This window comes from Pollachius pollachius (genome assembly GCF_949987615.1).
Source record: "Pollachius pollachius genome assembly, chromosome: 12".
NCBI classification, from domain to species: Eukaryota; Metazoa; Chordata; class Actinopteri; order Gadiformes; family Gadidae; genus Pollachius; species Pollachius pollachius.
This window is the reverse complement of record NC_136945.1, coordinates 6,185,391-6,204,568: the sequence shown is the minus strand read 5'-3', so window position 1 is coordinate 6,204,568 and position 19,178 is coordinate 6,185,391. Positions and strand designations below refer to the sequence as shown.

Sequence of the window (19,178 nt, the reverse complement as noted above, 5' to 3'; positions counted from 1 at the left end):
ATCCAGCGAAGAAATGTTTTCGAACCATTTATCATTTTATTGCTGCAATTTCTTAAATAACAATAGATGTTCAAAAGGAAAGTCATGAAATTGAATTTGTTTTCTGTACAACTGTATCTGCTGAGTAGGCGACTGAAAACAATTATTTGACACAAATCGAAACACCACAAAATACATATATTGAAAAGAAGTTGAGAGTTCCGGTTCATTTAGAAACTGCTCATTCACAAGTATAAAGTTAACTGTTGGCATAATAATTGTAATTTATTTGTGCTGCCCAAAATATTCATTTATTTAGGAATTATCTCAAGTATAACGTCAAACGTGCAGGCCTAATTCCACAATATGTCCCATTTCTAAATCTAGCTAACAATAGGTTCGACTTTATTCCAAATAAAAATGTTTAAGGATTTACTGTGCAAGTGTAGGCCTATGCCTTGGGATATTAATAAATGCATTTTGCATTGCTAAATAGAAAATCTACTCACCCTGTTGCACTAGAAGAATCTTGAGACTATGTACACTATTTACAAACACATGCCTTCAAGGGCGTAGGAACCGGGGGGGACGGAGGGGACATGTCCCCTCCAATATCCGAGACAGGCGCATTTGTCCCACCTAAAAATGACACCGGATCTGTCAGGTTTCCGATGTGTGCCCCCCAATTTTAAACTCATTCCTACGCCCCTGCATGCCTTGCTATATACACGTTGAATACAGTCATCACATACAGTTTTGCTTGTGCTTACAAAATAACATCAGTCGCATTGTTTACCGCTCTTTAGAAGAAACAGTGTTATCCCGAAAGCCACCAGACTGTGGCGTTGTCCCCGGCTCAAACATAAGACATACTGAATGGAGAACATTAAACATCTTTCTTCTACATCTGGCATGTCTTCTATGTAAACAGAAAGCAAAATTACGTTTACTGAAATTAAGTAAATAGATTGTGATTCACTTGTGATCCCTTCTTGAGGATGATGGGAGTAAGCATATGTTGTAGTAAGCTAATGGTAAACGTCTCAAGCCAGCAGCAGAGCAGATTAAGAAATCACAGATGGACCATTGCTGTCGTCACGTCAACCTTGATCTCCTCAAGCCAGGAACGCTATTTAATGGCGCTTAAAATGTCTGACATTTTCCATGAAGGGAAATATGAAGGTTTCCAAAAGGATACCCAGGGGTAGATACATTATTTTACTGACCAAGACGAACACAGAGAGGAGGGAGGTGGGCCAATGTCCGGCCCTTCCCTCAGCTAGGTGGCAAATTGCTGATAGAACGCTAGCTTCACCCTCTCAATGTGGTGGCAGAGCTTAATGGCTGGTCCCAGCTTCAAGTCCATGCACTCCTGGACTGTTGGCAGGTTGAGCAGGAGTAGCGCCTGTCCGTCAATCTCCTGGGAGAGACGACACCGGTAAGCATTACAAACGTGCATGCCGCATCCACAACAAGCATACAGTTTATAGTATTAGAGGTTCCACTCACAGTTTTTTAAGCGCTTTCACAGCCATTTCGATCATTGCAAATGCTTAACATTGAATGTCGCTGACCCACTCGCACACGCACAACATAATGAAACCCAGTTTGTCGGATGTGTGTACCTGATCCAGGAAGATGCGGGCGAGAGGGGCACAGTCAGTGGTCCTGATGAACCGCACCACATCCGTGACGCTCCACTCCAGGGGGCTGGTGTCCAAACACAGCTTCTGTGGCGGCTCCGTCTTAGCGATCTGGACACACACACACGCACGCACACAGACACAGACACACACACACACAAAATAAGGCAACCGTGCTAATCTACCAGATGACCCATTTGCAGAGCATGGAAGGTTGTTGTCGTTTGAAGGCCTGAGGCCGGGTTGGAAATGAGCTGCATCAGACTATCAATGCGGCGTGATCACCGGCGGGCGCTCGTTCGGGTACCTTGGGTGACGGCGGGCGGTTTTCGTCATCGGAGAAGGACGGTGAGCAGGGCTTCCGCCGGCGCCGTGTGGGCCGCGGCGTGGCCGGCGGCGAGGGGGAGGGCGTGGCGGGGAGGGACTTCCCCACCGAGTACTCCGAGTCGTCCTGAAGCTCATCCTGCACCTCCGAGCCGGAGTCCTCGCTCAGGGACTCGTCTTCGTCCAGGTCCTCCTCATCTCCGCTGCCCTGGGGGGGTCCGGACAAGCAGACCTTACCGAGCGTGTAAGGGGTTCTGTGGAGTACCCATCAGCGTGTGTTTTGGTACGTGAGTGGGCGTGCGCAGTGTGTGTGTTACCTGCAGAGACCCGGCGGGCGTGTTGTCCAACGAGGCTGAAGAACGCCTCTTCTTGTGCACGAAGAGCCCGTTCCTCCTCTTCCTCCTCCTTCCCCTCCTCTTCGCCCCTCCTTCAAGGTTGGAGTGACCCCCGGGAGGCCGGCCCACCCGCCTACTCTTCTTCTTGCCGTAATAATATGCTGAAGATTCGAGACGAGGAAGAGAAACGGTCATGGTTGAGAATACACAACAGATGGATTTCTATTTGCATTCTTATTCCATTTGTACGTTAATTCCCTAGCTGAGAAATTACAAAGCATCCAGCTGAATAAAGTTTGCAATTTATCTTCTTGTAAACTAAACCTAGACCTGGAAGCATTATCCCAAGAACAAAGAAAGACCAATTCACACGTTTCATTTCTTTTTAGATTACATTTCAATATATTGTGGCAGACACCAGGGAGGAGTGAGGGGAGTGGTAGGTCTGGCAACCTGCTGGCTCCACCCCCAGGCCATACATGGACTTCCTCCAGTTAACGAGGCAGGCCTGAAGGCCATTAAGCTGGAGTGCTTGCAGTTAAAAGGGAGAGCAGGCTACCACAAGCCAGAGCTAGGACTAGCAAGATACAGAGAGGAATGGATCATAAAGGAGTTGGATGACCCTTTTCTTACCCTGGTTGTGTTTACTAGGTGCATAAACCATCCTAAGTTGAACCTGCCTTGTGTGTTGTGTTGGTATTGTCTGTTCAACTTGGTGGCCGGGAGACACACCCACAGGCCCGCTACAATATTTGGAAGAATATATATTTCCTATGTTTTTGGGCACTTAGTGCTCTGCCTCTCCTCCCTCCCTCCCTCCCATCCAGGGCTCGTCTGCTGCACATGCTAATCCCTTAATGGAGTCAGTGAGAAAAGAGGTGTGAGCAGAGGAAGAGCCGCCAGCGCTGCAGTCGCTACCTGAGATAAGAGAAGCTAAGGACCCAGTGTCAGAATGTACAGGTACCAACATATCGCCATAGCGATGCTTACCCTAACACCTGCAACCGTAATTCAGCAAATAGAACTTTGGACTACATTATCAAGGAACGTGGTCAGGATCTCAGCCGAAAGGGTCTTAGTTCAAACCAATATTTCTTCCTGACATGTATTTAATAAAAACATGCTGGAAGATGCTTTGAAGAATGCAGGGTTATGGTCCAATCCAAAGCCCGGCAGGGGGACCTACTGTATTTGGTCTTGGTGAGTACGGAGCAGTTCTCCGAGCAGCGGTCCAGAACCATCCGTGGTCCAAACAGGTTAGGGCAGCACTCCAGTTTGATGCAGGTTTTCCTGCAGAACTCTGCAACGTGGTCAGAAGTGCGCACTATCTCCACAGTGGCCCGGTAGCTCTTTCCTTTGTACCTGACCATCAAATAAAAAGGTTTAGCTGATCAAATATTCATAGACTCGCCATCTTTCTCACATTTTGCCTTATCCTTCCAGAGGGTTTGAGTGAGCACCTCTATCAAGCTAGGGCCTAGCCTAACAGAAGACATGTCTTGGAAGCTAGAACCAAGATTACCATGACCTCTTTTTCTCTATTCCGTTTCCCCAGTTCTGCTTTTATCCCAGCTCTACAATTCTCTATAGTCCTTCAGGTCTCATCCACCATCTGCTTCGACCTATTCCTGTATATTTTTCAGGTGGTCATGAGTGTTGCGGTCCCCTGGTTAAACAGACGAGCGTGTGTCGCACTCACTTGGCCTTCAGAGTCTCTCCGTGACCTTGCCACCGGCCCTCCTGGTCCAGCTGCAGCTCCCGCAGCACACGGCTGGGCTTGTAGGCCGAGTTGATCAGCAGAGTCAGCACCTCCACACGCCACAAACAACATTCTAGCGGTTAGCGCGTTGAACACTGCGGGACGCCTACCCACTACCGGCTCATTGTCTAACTCACTGAGAATTCACTGTGAAGTCCCTCTGGATAAACAAACGGCATACGAATAGAAAACACAAGTCGGCTCAGCTGGCGGCCCTGACATTGTTGGAACGTAATGTACTGTCGTAGTTGAGTTTGACAAACAAATTTCTCCTACTAGTTGTATCTAATCAAATCTAACAGCAGTACTATAATGTTCAACCCGAAGGCTTGCAAGGCATGCCTCGTAAAACAAATACCTTTAAAGGAAAACTCCTTTTATGAATGGACAGAGGTGATGGGATGCACCTCACCTCTTTCAGCACCAGAACACAGTTGCCAGGCCCGATGAACTGGGGCAGCTCTGCGATGCGGCCCTTGTTGAGGTAGGGCCCGGAGAAGCAGCGGTGGTTGAAGTAGATCTTTGGGCAGCAGTACTTCCCATTCCCCTGCCCTGCTCATATGGACCGGACACCGAGGTAAGCATGTGGGATGCGTTGTGGAGTGCGTATGTCGGGGGGGGGGGCTTTCTATTTGTTGTGAAAAAAAAAAATATATATACCTCTGATGGGCCGACATCCCTCACCTAGTTCTGATTGGCTGCCCATTTGCTGCCTCTCAGAGTCAGGTGCGGAGGACTTGGGTTGAGATCTGCTGTAATTCAAGGAAAGAAGACTCAGGAACCAGCAAAAAACAAACAACAAATTTACATCTCTATCTATATATATCTATATCACACACACAGGCACGCACGCACGCACACACACACAGCTGAAGATAAAGTCCCTGTTCGACTCACTGTTTCTCTGGCTGCACCACTGCAACTTTCCTCTGTTTCTCCACTGTGAGAGAGTGAGAGCGAGAGACCAGCGTTACATTGCACCTAATGAGGTCCATTGAAGTCACAGCACAGGAGGCCTCCTTAACGTATGGAGGTGATACAGCTGGACTGTGTCGGTGTGAGCTGTTTCTTGCTGACGGGCGCGGCAGGCTGCGTACCTGGGGGCTTGATGGGGTAGACCAGAGGATAGCCATTGGTCTCACACCAGCTGATGGGGAAGATGTCCATGGAGTCTACGTGGACGACCACCTCCGGCATGGGCTGCTTCAGCCCTACCAACACACACCGCCATTAGATTAGATCCTTATTACTATAATAATCATAATATCATATCATTTGATAACAACCCAGTTATATTTGAAAACTTCGCGTGAGAGAGAGCGAGAGAAAGCGAGAGCGAGAGTGCGAAAACACCCCCCCCCACAGCGGCCCTCTTTTCCTCACCTTCTAGGTTGAGCCAGATGTATTGCCCTTTGACCTTGCTGACCGTTGCCACATGAATATTCTCGGGTGACAGAGGGTTGACCGCCTCCAGCTTCATGGCCACTTTGAAGCTGTGCTCCGTCGGCTCTTGGCTGGTGAACAACGTCTTTTAGAGGGGGAAGAAATGGTATTTCAGAGGCCGAGGAAGCATTTAGCATTTGTAATGTAGTCATTGGTGACATCTTAATAGCAACAAGATCCTCTTGACCCAAATGTTGCACGAGTTCGGTGTCAAACGGTCACTTCAGCATACATTTCACATTGTGTCTTACAGTAAAAAAAAAAAGATTCTATTTTAATGGGTTATTTCCCCACCCTACAAAAAAGGCAGGTATGAGAGATAAAGAGGGCACATCTCCCAATAGTAAAAGCATTCACTGCAGGACTTTGGTATATATAGATAGATCGTTTGGTACATGCCCGGCAGCAGCCTGGCGTGACGGGGGACTCACCGCGGAGAAGCAATGCTGTGGAGCCGCCTCTGCCTCACTCTGCTTCAGGTAGTCGGCCCAGTCGAAGTCCTGCCCCTGGTAGCCTGGGAACACAGCGCTACATTATAGATGGGAGGGCTGCAGGCTAGGGCCCTGTGTTTGTGCTGATATCAGCGGTGTTGATGATACTGTAACATGCGATGTCTTATCGGTTGGGGAAATTGAATATGAATTAGATAATTTATTGCATGTCAGAAAAGAAACAAATCCAGCTCAACTCTATTTAAATAACCCTGTTAGAAATGTGTGAGATGATAATATATAAAGGTGGTAACAACACTTGTAAAGCAGGGTGCTTTACATGAGCTTACATCATTTGTTTTTACACAATATTTGCATCATCCCCATGACAATTGCATGGAGATGGTTGGATTAAATATACATAGCGAACAATACCACTCTCAGAGCTGGCAGACGCTCTGGCTGTGGTGGTGCGAGGGTAGATCAATATTCCTAAGCATGCACACAACGCAATGGAGCAGAGGTCACACACCCCGGGGCGGGCAGAGGGGCAGCCCGTTTTTGAGGCTCCACTGCACAGGGAAGATCCCGGGACTCTCTCGGTGGCGCAGGAAGGAGCGGCCGCCACCGTCCCCCTCGTCCATACCGCAGAGGTCATCCATCTTAACCAGGAAGTAGAGCTCGTCAAACACCTGAGAGAGACAGAGACATAACGCGTGAGACAGACACAGAGACGGAGACAGGAGACGGAGACAGGACCCATTCAGTTTTTACCCACTGGTGCATAAAGCACGCGGTTCCTTTCTTCAATGCTAGTAGAACACATTACACCTCCACATCACAAGTGTCAGTCAGTCGTTTGTATTTCAAAAGCTTTGTGATTATTTCGCGAAAATGGCTTTTAGCTTGGATTTTTTTTTTGTTTTCATTGCCTCAGGGTGGCAGGCAAACAAGCAGAAGAGGAGGGAGATTTTGACGGAGGGGTACACGGCCGACCGTTACCTTGGTGACAGTAGCCGGACTGATGGAGATGGGAGCAGTCGGGTCAACAGCCTCCAGTTTCATGCCTTCCTTAAAACTGTGTGCCGTGATGGGAGTCTGGTCCTGAAACACACACACACACACACACACACACACACACACACACACACACACACACACACACACACACACACACACACACACACACACACACACACACACACACACACACACACACACACACTTAAAGCTGAGGATACAGACCGGAATATCAAGGCTCTTTTGTTGATGCACCTGTTATTATTATTATTATTATTATTAGCAAATCCCCGTTATTATGAGATGAAACAGGGTGGGGCCTCGGGGGGGCAGTATGAAGGGTGGCGGTACCTTGGGAAACACCTCATCCAGAGCATCATCTTGTGGCAGCTCCTGTATCCGCTGTCTCACCACCTCCCACTCCTCTGCTGTCTGCAGGGCCAGCAGATCTGGGTGACCGGAGAGAGCATATCGAATCAGATGCTGAACAAGTTGAAGGAGTAACAAATACAGAGAGGCCAAGCCGGTTCAAACCTATTATATCATTTGGAATACTTTAAAAGGCATATTTCACAGTACATAACCCTACCAGCCACTGAGACAAAGAAATACAATGTTATTCTGGAATCAAAAGTTTGAAAGCATTAAAAAGGCCATCGCTATTCAAGATGGAGGAGAAGTAAAGAAAAGGTTTAATGCTGGTCGGCTGAATTAATCAGGCCGTATATATCAGCTGAAACCCTTCATTATATTCCACCAGCGCATATCCCAGGGCTCAAAAGATGCAGTGTCTGTGAATCTCAATTCAAATTCAAATTCAATTCTGATCCGTCTGACCCCTCCAGCCAGCCACAGAAATGAACTATGTCAAATATTGGAAATTTAGAAATGAATGGTTATAGGGAGCATGTTTTCGGGCAGACTATGCAGGCTTGGTTGTTATTTATCAGTATGCAAACCTCTCAGGAATGGTCCTGGTTTTATAGAGAAGACATAGTCGAAGGTAAAGATGTGCGATTGAGAATCGTTGGCAGCTGCGATGCCACAGCTGGAAGTCATTCGAGATGAACCTATCCCCAAATAACATTCAGACCAACCATCAGCGAGTGCCCCCTTAATATAAATGACTTATGAGTTCAATTCTATTCAGACAATACTTTTCTATGCTATTCCTTGGTGAAAGTGTATGAGATATTTTGAAGACATAAGTTGTAATCATGAGAAATTTGACATGAAAATATATATAATACTACCCCATCAAAAATTTATAGGGGGGTTTAAACAGCTTTAAATAAATGGGAAGGAAAGCATCGATTGGTAATAACTTAACGTTTGCCTTTCAGTTTACAAGCTTGGGTTAAGCCAAAAACAACACATTGGATGAAATGAGGATTGAATAAGTAGGATTCACCCAAGTTTGATCAGAGAACCTCTTTACACAAAATCTTCACATTTGAAAAAAGATATTTCCACATTTTTCATCATAACCCATCATCCATTTGCCACATTATCAAAACAGTTTCTCTCCCTTGAGGCTGCAATATAGTTCTGCATTAATGAACCACAAAATGGAAGCTTGACAACAGGTTCGAGCCAAGATTAACAGTACAGAAGTGCTCAAACCAGTTGGTTCACAAAATACCTTGGCTTAATAGACATATTTTCTTCAGAAACTAGTTACTACAAGCCCATGCTCATTTAAATTGTATTGACAGGTTGAAATCCTTTGACATCCTCTAAAATTTCTTATTTCATTCCAAACAGTCGACCTCAAAACAAAATGCCCTCAGCATTTAATTATTTGTTTAAAGCGTCGAACCAAGCCTTTTCTGCTAAATAACCTTCAGCAACATTTTAAAGACGGCTCCATTCAGCCATGGTGTTTGGTTTTAAATGAGTTCTGTGGCCCTGCATCCAAAGCCATGAGCCGGGCCAGCTATACAGCAGCAGCAGCAGCACCCATACAATCCAATGAAATCCCTTTAGAAAAAAAACAACAACATGGAAGAAAAAAATCCACCATGGGTGAAGACAAACGCGGAGAGCCGTATAGTCGGCGTGGCTGACCTTGGGCGGGCCTGAGGGTGCAGCCGTGCTCCTGGGCCCAGCCGGGCGGGTGGAGGCGTGGGTGGAGGTAGTAGACCCAGAGGGTGGAGGGCGTGTCGGCCAGCCCCTCGGTGCCGAGCGGCCGCAGCTTCAGTCTCCCGCCCACGTTCTCCTCCACCTCGGCGGCCCAGGCCAGGCCAGGGTCACTGGAGTCCTGGAGCTCCACGTAGCAGCCGGCGCACAGCAGCTCCATCGGGTCCTTACCGCGCTGGGGCTGGCGGGGTGGAGGTTAGGGTCATAACGAGTGGGCCTTAAAGGCAGAATGCCCAGGGTCTCTGTGTGGTTGTTGGACATGCACTAGGCGAGGGATATGATGCACTATGAGAGAACGCCCTGCATCATCAGCACCAGATAGGCTAGGAAACTACTTTCAGTTGAAGTATACAGTCTGATAGGACATAAGGCCAAATGTATGCATGGTTTTATCTTCATTCATTTACACATTTTTTATTATGATGTGTTGTACAAATATGTTCATAGATCAATAACTAGAATTCAGAACAAGGTTTGACCTTGACCTGCTTAATATGGGATTAAAAGACACACAAACCCACAGACACACACCCACTAACTCACCCACTCGCCCTGGTCAGACCTGGCATTAGTGTGCGTCTTGGGTGAGCCGTTCAAACGTGGGCAGCTCTTAGTACAGGTGGTAATGGACCCAAGATGCATTGAGAACATTGAGAAATGCATTTCAATCCCATAGCTCAGTCCACATTCAGAGGTGGACTGGGCCGCAAAAAGCCATATTATTTTAGCAGTTTGTAGGACAATGTGTCCTGGGCCAAAATAACAAACCGCCCACTCAACTGAAGGTAGCCTCATAATGTAAATCAGACTTGGTTTGCTGTATTGTTTTGATTGCTTCTTCTTTTCCATTTTGGCAGACTAGGCATGTGGAAGTTTATTGCTGCCTCCCGCCGGTTGAAAACATCAACGCATTTGGTCTTTGCAAACGGAAATGAGGACCGCATATGGAGACGCCTTCAAATGACAGGTGTGAACCGACTTACCTAGAGCAGTCCACTTCAGATCACCCAAGACGCATGTTAATGGCAGATGTGAACAGGGCCACACACACACACACACACACACACACACACACACTCAAGACTGAGTACACACCATTTCCAGCAGGTTGGCAGGAGCGCTGCCCTCCTCAGCAATGGCCGTCTCCAGCAAGACTTCCCAGTCCTGGTGCTTCTCACGCACCCCTGAGACCAGAAACACAGAGACACAGGTAGCTTATGCGGGTCGGTTCGGTGCGGCTCAGGTATGCCTCGCGTTTCCACCGCCGACAGTACCCTTATGGTGGGGGGGGGGGGTTTACGCCAGATGGCGATAGCCACGGCAGCTACGTTAGCATCGTGACCTCATAGCAGCCCGACACAGTGTAGCCTGCTAATAAATCCAAGGAAAAAGAAAACGCGCACAATGAACAGAGATCAACAATGTAGGACGTCCAAGAAGGACGGCAAACTTTTGCCCGACATTTTCTTCGATAAACGAAGCTTTCGACGGTGTCCAGAAATACCTCGCGGATAATGTGTTTGTTTGTTATCATCCCCCTGTCGCACGGAAGTGCGATTCTGTCGACCAATCAACGGACGGCGTGTGTAGCTCGAACTTGCCGGCACCCTTTCAGGCGTCTCAGTACCCCATCGGAGGAGTACTGCGAGACGAGTACGTCTCAGTCCGGGTCACGCCCACTTTTGGCGGTGAAAACGCGATCCTTTGCGCACCGAACCGACCAGCACCCTCCGGTTGAAACACACCATTAAACACCCGAGACCAGAATATAATGGACATAAAAACTATCTTTTGACACCTTGATATCTATGGCCCTTCTACTGACTGAACCCAAAACTAGTGTTGGTCCAACAATAATTGAAACGGAGCCTTGTCTATTTATTGACGGATCTGTTCAATCTGTTTAAAGAACGGGATGGCCAGTAGGATAGGCCTACAGTTACCATGTGACACTGCGGCTATATACATGACGTGAAAACATGCCAATGTAAAAGTGTGTCATGTGCAGATACGATTGTACAATTCCGTAAAACAAACTGCAATGTGCAATGACCTTAACTTGCCATCCACGCCAGAAGGTTTGAATAACAAATTAAATTGTGAAAAATTAACTAATTTTTGGAAGCCAAATCCCTTAAATAGAGGTCGAAGGAGACTAAGACAAAGGCCTATTCTCCCCCCCCCCTCTCTCTTTCCACAGACGGCCGGGGCCCTCACCTTCAGGGGCCCTCATGGTCTTGCCCTGCTGGCGGCTCCAGCCCAGCGGGTGGAGGTCGGCTGTCATGATGTCACACCAGAAGTCGGCGCGCCGGTCGTCCTGGTAACCCTCGTAGCGCAGCAGCAGCAGCTGGCCGCAGGTGGTGATGATGGTGGCCACCCAGTAAGGGCTGTCGGCCTCCGCACGCACACACACCTCCAGCTTCATGCCTGGCGCCAGGCCCGTCTGCAGGCCCTGGTCCACCTGTGTGTGTGAGGAGAGAGAGAGAGAGAGAGGAAGAGTGAGACGGGGGGTGGAGAGCCAGAGCCAGACATTTAAAACAAGGTTGTTAATTCTTCACGTTGACACCCCCGACGGGGGGCTTTCCCTTCCCTCGTTCCCCATCCGCGCTACAGCACTTTACAGCTTAGGCAGCTGCCTAAGCGACACACGCCTGCTGCCTTTACTATGACGTCAAAAAATATGTATCCCCCCCCCCCCCCCCCCCCCCCAGTCCGACAGCAAACCATCCCCCCCCACTTCCCTGAATCCTACCGCCTTAACTGACAAATGATCTGCGGGAAACCCTGCTACTCACATGTTTGAAGGCATGATGAGGCACGGACGTGGCCCCGCTCTCTTCGAGGTAGTCGTCCCAGTTGAAGTCGGACACATCCTGACCAGAGTCCCTTTCTGCACACACACACAGAACAGCTCATCTTCTGGTCTGACTGCACCAATACTCAACAGATGGTATCATTGAATATTGAGGGTACCTACCGGACTCCAGTGGTTCCTGACTCATTTTGGGCGCCCCCTTTAGGCCAAGTCTCGTAGTGCTGCAGGGGACAGAGGATATCTATTATGGTTATCATTAAGTGCACAAGGCCAGAGCATCAAAGTATAATTTGTCCTCTGGTGCACAAGGCTAGTGCATCAAAGGGTCAATTATACTTGTGCCGTACAGCTTACTGGTCTGTTGCTACTGCCCACATAGGGCACCGCTGTATGCTTTCCATACACCTCTCCAAATAAGCAGATCTAACTAGCAGAGGTTTGCTAGTATGTTAATTTGTACAACTCATTAGAGATCAACCTAATTTGCGGGAAGAAATTGTTCTGGCAGTAGTAAACACAGAGCCCTGAAAAAAAAACCCCAGCAGGACGAAAAGCACAGCCCTGAATACAAACACCCTAGCAATAGTACACACACAGCCCTAAATATAAGAACCCTAGCAATAGTACACACACAGCCCTAAATATAAGAACCCTAGCAATAGTACACACACAGTCCTAAATATAAGAACCCTAGCAATAGTACACACACAGCCCTAAATATAAGAACCCTAGCAGTAGTACACACACAGCCCTAAATATAAGAACCCTAGCAGTAGTACACACACAGCCCTAAATATAAGAACCCTAGCAGTAGTACACAGCCCTAAATATAAGAACCCTAGCAATAGTACACATACAGCCCTAAATATAAGAACCCTAGCAATAGTACACACACAGCCCTAAATATAAGAACCCTAGCAGTAGTACACACACAGCCCTAAATATAAGAACCCTAGCAGTAGTACACACACAGCCCTAAATATAAGAACCCTAGCAGTAGTACACAGCCCTAAATATAAGAACCCTAGCAGTAGTAAACACACAGCCCTAAATATAAGAACCCTAGCAGTAGTAAACACACAGCCCTAAATATAAGAACCCTAGCAGTAGTACACAGCCCTAAATACAAGAACCCTAGCAGTAGTACACACACAGCCCTAAATATAAGAACCCTAGCAGTAGTACACAGGCCTAAATATAAGAACCCTAGCAGTAGTACACAGCCCTAAATATAAGAACCCTAGCAGTAGTACACAGGCCTAAATATAAGAACCCTAGCAGTAGTAAACACACAGCCCTAAATATAAGAACCCTAGCAGTAGTACACAGCCCTAAATATAAGAACCCTAGCAGTAGTACACAGCCCTAAATATAAGAACAGCCGTAAATATAAGAACCCTAGCAGTAGTAAACACACAGCCCTAAATATAAGAACCCTAGCAGTAGTACACAGCCCTAAATATAAGAACCCTAGCAGAAGTACACAGCCCTAAATATAAGAACAATAGCAGTAGTACACAGCCCTAAATATAAGAACCCTAGCAGTAGTACACAGCCCTAAATATAAGAACCCTAGCAGTAGTACACAGCCCTAAATATAAGAACCTTAGCAGTAGTACACAGCCCTAAATATAAGAACCCTAGCAGTAGTACACAGCCCTAAATATAAGAACCCTAGCAGTAGTAAACACACAGCCCTAAATATAAGAACTCTAGCAGTAGTACACAGCCCTAAATACAAGAACCCTAGCAGTAGTACACAGCCCTAAATATAAGAACCCTAGCAGTAGTACACACATACAAGCACCCTAGCAAATTACTCTCGGCCATAAATCTGCTGTGCCAGTGCATTGAGCAAGTTAAAGGCTGGATGTGGCAACATTTCCTTCAACTAAATGACAAAACCGAGATAATTGTATTTGGTCCTAAAACGGAAAGGCTTAAAGTAACCAAACACCTTCACTATCTATCCCTGAAAACCTCAATCAAAGCCAGAAATCTAGGGGTTATCATGGATTTAGACTTACATTTCGACAGTCACATCAAATCAGTTGCAAAATCTGCTTATTATCACCTTAAAAACGTAGACTTAGAGGGCTCATGTCCACCGAGGACCATGCCTTTATCACTAGGAAGCTCGATTACTGCAATGGTCTCCTTACAGGACTCCCAAGGAAAATACTAAGGCAACTACTGCTTGTTCAGAACGCTGCTGCTGGAGTTCTAACAAAGACCAAAAAATATGAACACATTACACACATTTCTTAAAATGTTACATTGGCTCCCTGTATGTCCGAGAATTGATTTAAAAATGGATTTAAAAATCATGCTGCTGACCTATAAGTCCCTACATGGTTTAGGGCCGAGGTATAGAACTGATATGCTTCCACTACATAAGCCCTCTAGACAACTAAGATCTTCTGAGACCAATCTGTTAATTATCCCCAGAGTAAACACGAAACATGGGAAAGCAGGATTTAGTTACTATGCAACAAATAGCTGGAATAAACTTCCTGAGGATTTAAGACTTGCCCCAACTCTGACCAATTTTAAAACAAGACTGAAGACTTTGATATTTGCCATAGCCTTCTTTTAAATCTTAAATACATACATACAATATATTTTTTACTTTGCCTTTATTTTCTTTTACGCATCTATTTTATTTTATTATTTCATTTTATTGTATGACAATGTTTCTATGTGAAACACTTTGAGTCTGCCTCTTGTATGATAAGCTATATATATAAAGTTGCCTTGCCTTGCCTAGCAGTATGCAGAGGCCTGAATACAAGCACTGGGAAAGAATGTGTCCCCACAGTGGCTGTTTGATGCTGAACTATATTTTACTCTCCACTAATAGGAAGGGAAGTCAAATGGCCACCAGATACCACACAAATTTCTGTTTCTGCTCTTAGAAACAGAAACAGAAATATATATATATATATATATATATATACAACCAAAAGTGTTATAGTCTCAGCACATATTGCATCAAGGCCAACATGATGTGAATTTGCATTTTGTCAGACTCTAAACCAATAATAAATCAAAATATCTTTGGTCTTTCAAAGCTTGATTTCAATTAAACGAAACATAAGTCGAGAGACGAAAGCCTTGGGGATTCTACAGTGTTCATATTCTCAGCATATCTAAAAAGCTCCTGGATGCAATCAATAGGAAAGAGTAAGAAAGGAGAGTAAAATCCCAAATTACATGGTGCATATCTATCATTCATCAGCACGGCAAGGATACCACCACCTGAGTGATACGCCAGATGGTACGCAACCGAGAACCACAAGTCACCCAGCTCCCAAAGTGGAGATTGACACGAGAACGGCAGAGAACTGAAACAGAAAACTAGCAAGCACGTTGCCAGTCTTACGAGTCAGAGACACCCAGTGTGCTGCAACACAAGCTGCTTGTTTAAAAAGCATTGAATACCTCTTAAGGAAAGCAGCCTAATCCAGTCAAACCGAAGATTCATGGGACTATGCATAGTGGTGATTTAAAAAACTCAAAAAACAAAACCACTAGGCTACTGCACTCTGGATTTCATTGCCGGGCAGAAGGCAACAACGACGTGCACAATCAGTGTTCACTTAATAATGAATTATTGTCACTATGAAAGCGATCGCATCCATCTCGGCTGTGCTGTTTGACTACAGACCCTCTTGTTGTGTTCAAAACAGCTGGTTTAATGCAACAGTAAAGAGGGCCCCGCATTCACCCATACACAACCACAAGGATCAGATAAGGCAGGGAAACGCGGCGACTTTTACAAAAGGCTCTTGAAGGCTTTGGGTCCTGACAATAGTGGAGAGCCAGGCGTATGGCGATGCCGAGCCCAGTTTCTCCGTCACCAGGGATCCTTTCAGCTGGCCTGTCAGCCCTGTCTTTGTCATGTCTGACGTCTCTATTAAAAGTTTGCCGGTCAACCACCCCCTGTACCTCCTCTCCCCTGCCAGCCGCTGCGACCCATGTGCTCTGCATGGATCAATGCTGCTCCCCCCTGCCCCCCGACCCCATCGCCCTGCCCTGCACTCAGCGCTCCCCATCTCCCTTCCCGCTCCCTGTCCCCACACACACACACACATACACACACACCAGAGGGCCTCATTGTGTTTGAGGGGGTGGGGTTGACACTTAGAAAATAAGATGGATAAAAAAAAAGAGCAAGAGTTTTTTTCAAAACAACCAGAACTAAAAGTGAGGCGGATCGTGTCCAGCATCGTGATGACTGCGGGATTTAAAGACGTTAAGAGATCATTTCATAGACTTCTCGGTATTGTTGGAGAGCAATCAGATGAAAGGGAAAACTGTTTGCTTTGTGTTTACCGACACAAACATTCTGGATCAGGGACTCGCTCTTCTCCTTTTTGGATTTTGTTTTCGGATGATGCAGATAAGATTCAAAGAGGTGGATTTGTTTACAGTACACACTGCACTTAAAATGCTATTAATGTTGTTTTGCATACGTTCAGGTTGTATTTACTCTCGGACCAAGTTTCTGGAGATCAGAAATGTCTGTGAAAAGCATACAGGTAGACTCACATCCTACCTAGCAGGAGATTTGATACAACTCTTTATTCTAACACCAAAGGCTTATTCTCCCCAAATAAATCAACAAAAACTCTACTTTAGTTTCTATAAAAAAAAATCTAACTTGCCTCTCAGCTTTCATTATCAATAATATGGAATTGTGCAATATGAAAAAAAAAAGCCTACAAATACAATGTTTTTGGGTCGCTGTTGTTGAGAACACACAAAAAATAAAATACACAATAGTAATAAATGTTGTAATAACAGACGGTTGCAGTGTGGCCCAATGTCAAATAGGGATTTCAATTTTTATTGTTATTATCAACATTATTACTATTATTATTATTATTATTATTATTATTATTATTATTATTATTATTATTATTATTATAAACTAACTAACTAAACCCCATAGGACTACGGGGTGGCCCCTTGGAGCGTCCATGGCCACTCACCCTGCTGTCCAAACTAATGCTGTGGGTACGCCAGCTCTCTATGCTAAAAGGCTCTCCATGTTGAAAGCCAAAGAGGTGGAAAGCAAACGAGGTGCAACACTTCAAATCCACATTGCATGTATTACACCAGGATCAACAACTGCTTACATTGGATTAAACTACCCGTTGACCATTGCAACAGCCAACTGAACCATGGATGTCATCGTCGCACAGCCGCACTCAAGTTGCACAACGGGGAAGTTAAAAGCAGCACGGATAAAACGAACCAACATCGAAACATAACTTACTCAAATGTCGCATTTAAAAGGCAAAACATCTAATAGTAACTTGAGTTCGTTTAACGTGTTTGTGGGAACGCATAACGTTACAGACATTACATGGCTAAGCCCAATAGAGAGACCTCGGCACCTCACCACAACAAATTACTTGGTCTATCACGAGTTATTTGTTATTGAGGGTTTTCCATTCACACACACACACACACACACACACACACACACACACACACACACACATATATATATATATATATATATATATATATATATATATACACATACATACATACATAAATATACATACACAAATATATATCCCAGATGAATCTTTAAACGGTCGCTCACCCCGCGTGTACTGACCGTAGACTGTGCGGTGCGGACTACCCGCAGCATTCAGCATTAGAGGAGCCGTTAATGCAATGTGGCTCTGCAGAGACGAACCAACTTTCGCTCTGACGTGGGCTAACAAAAACAGGAAATGTCAAGCTCCGATCGAGAAAAACCAACACAAGATTGCCTCTTGGGATCCGAGGTGGTGCCTAATGCAGGCGTGTGTACGGTTGGCACATGCAACGCCTGTGAGTCAAGTCAAGTTACTGAAACGTCATGACTCGAGCAATAAGGGCGCCTGCACTCGACACAGCCCGACTCATCTTTTTGAGAGACGGGAAAAAAGACGAACAAAGAAGCAAAATGCGAAACATCGTAAGGAATCTGTAATAAACCACATGCAGTGTGTGAATATTCAGTCACAGATTTAGTCTCTTACCAGTAAATAGTTTTTCAAGTCGGTTTTAGGTGCCGTTTCTTTCCGCCTGGTCGTTTCACGACCTCATTCCAATATGGCACAAGTCGCCACTGCGCATGCTCAGCCGCCTATACCCGTCCTCAGCCCGGGTATAAAAATGACTTCCATCTTCACACACAATAAAATAACATGACATCGAGAATAAAGCACACCTACAACTTGACAAAAATGAATAATTTATTGACCTACCATTTGCATTATTTTTAAATTGTAGAATATAGTTGATATAGTCGTTGATATATTTATTTTGTCCCATTCCCAATGGATTCAACACTTGAGTGAATGGTGAACTAGAAATGGATTGTGTATTAGTAATCGACCCACTTTCGTTAATACGTAGCCCAGCTCTCCGTGAAATTAATTTTCTGGGGGGAAAAATAGGAATAGGTCCTAAAGACATTGTTCCTCTCGTTGTTTGAATACAAACAATCATTGTTTATTTGTTAACCAAACAAAGACAACGCACAGCAAAACAATTATAATATATAGATAGAATGGATGGCTACTTTAATGATATCACTTTATTGTTAAACAATAAAGAGGGGCTATGATTGAAAGGCAATGCTAGTGTGATCACTTCGCACATCATGGCATCACTTCAACGATGCAGGCTTTTGCTGACGATTACCCCCTACAAGAGACCATTCCCCCCACAATAGAGAAATATCGAGAATACATGCCGACGAGTAGGAAAACCAATCAAGAAAAAAAAAATCGTAGATCCAAGGAAAAATCCACCAGTAGGGATAAATCGTGGAGGCATGCATGTTGTCCCTGTTTCATACAGTCGCTATCTTTACAGAACTAACGGAGGCGAGGTTTTTGCAATATAGCTATACAAAACAACACACCAGGAAAGCATTGTACACTTCATTATTTCAATCCTTTATACATAGCGTATAATAACATGAACCAAGGGCGATATGTTAGAACTTTAAAGCTTAGAGGAACATTGACAAATACTCCAGCTTTCACAACAACTGGGATAGCTTTCAGTCGTTAAAATGTGGGCTAGGCTTTCTTTTATCCTTATATCGTCTTGGCTACTTTTCCGATCCAACTAAACTACTGCGTTATTTAAGTGAACGTAGAAGACGACACAAGCATTCAACCAAACCCGTGTGCGCACTGCAGGAATGTCGACTCGCCTTTCTTTTCACACAATGAACGGGGGATGTGCGGTTACGGCACCTGACAGATAGATGGGACT

General features: G+C 45.4%; 1 protein-coding gene across 4 annotated transcripts; it reads right to left on the bottom strand.

Moving 5' to 3' along the window:
• Positions 1-47: 47 nt before the first annotated feature.
• On the bottom strand, positions 48-18,007 carry sfmbt1 (Scm like with four mbt domains 1). 4 transcript variants are annotated; one of them, XM_079748700.1, is made up of 21 exons: positions 17,930-18,007; positions 12,051-12,109; positions 11,869-11,963; positions 11,291-11,534; positions 10,169-10,257; positions 9,002-9,254; positions 7,286-7,383; positions 6,917-7,018; positions 6,447-6,606; positions 5,915-5,997; positions 5,424-5,568; positions 5,138-5,251; positions 4,938-4,980; positions 4,701-4,792; positions 4,453-4,592; positions 3,981-4,090; positions 3,468-3,643; positions 2,264-2,442; positions 1,930-2,154; positions 1,605-1,733; positions 48-1,399 (listed from the first exon to the last, which is right to left on the bottom strand). In XM_079748700.1, exons 2-21 carry the CDS (start codon positions 12,073-12,075, stop codon positions 1,259-1,261), a joined length of 2,643 nt encoding a protein of 880 aa, XP_079604826.1. In that variant the 5' UTR covers positions 12,076-12,109; positions 17,930-18,007; the 3' UTR covers positions 48-1,258. The 4 variants fall into 4 exon arrangements, with proteins under 4 accessions (XP_079604826.1, XP_079604829.1, XP_079604828.1 ...); XM_079748703.1 differs by having other exon boundaries at positions 4,725-4,792; XM_079748702.1 differs by having other exon boundaries at positions 4,701-4,789.
• Positions 18,008-19,178: the final 1,171 nt, after the last annotated feature.

Excerpts from the sequence above, each read along its gene's own strand:
- sfmbt1 (XM_079748700.1), bottom strand. The coding sequence starts at position 12,075 with ATGAGTCAGGAACCACTGGAGTCCG. Across the intron at positions 7,384-9,001 it reads CACCCTCAGGCCCGCCCAAG|ATCTGCTGGCCCTGCAGACA; the intron begins GTCAGCCACGCC and ends CCGGTCACCCAG. Across the intron at positions 4,091-4,452 it reads GTGTTCTGGTGCTGAAAGAG|GTGCTGACTCTGCTGATCAA; the intron begins GTGAGGTGCATC and ends TGGCGTGTGGAG.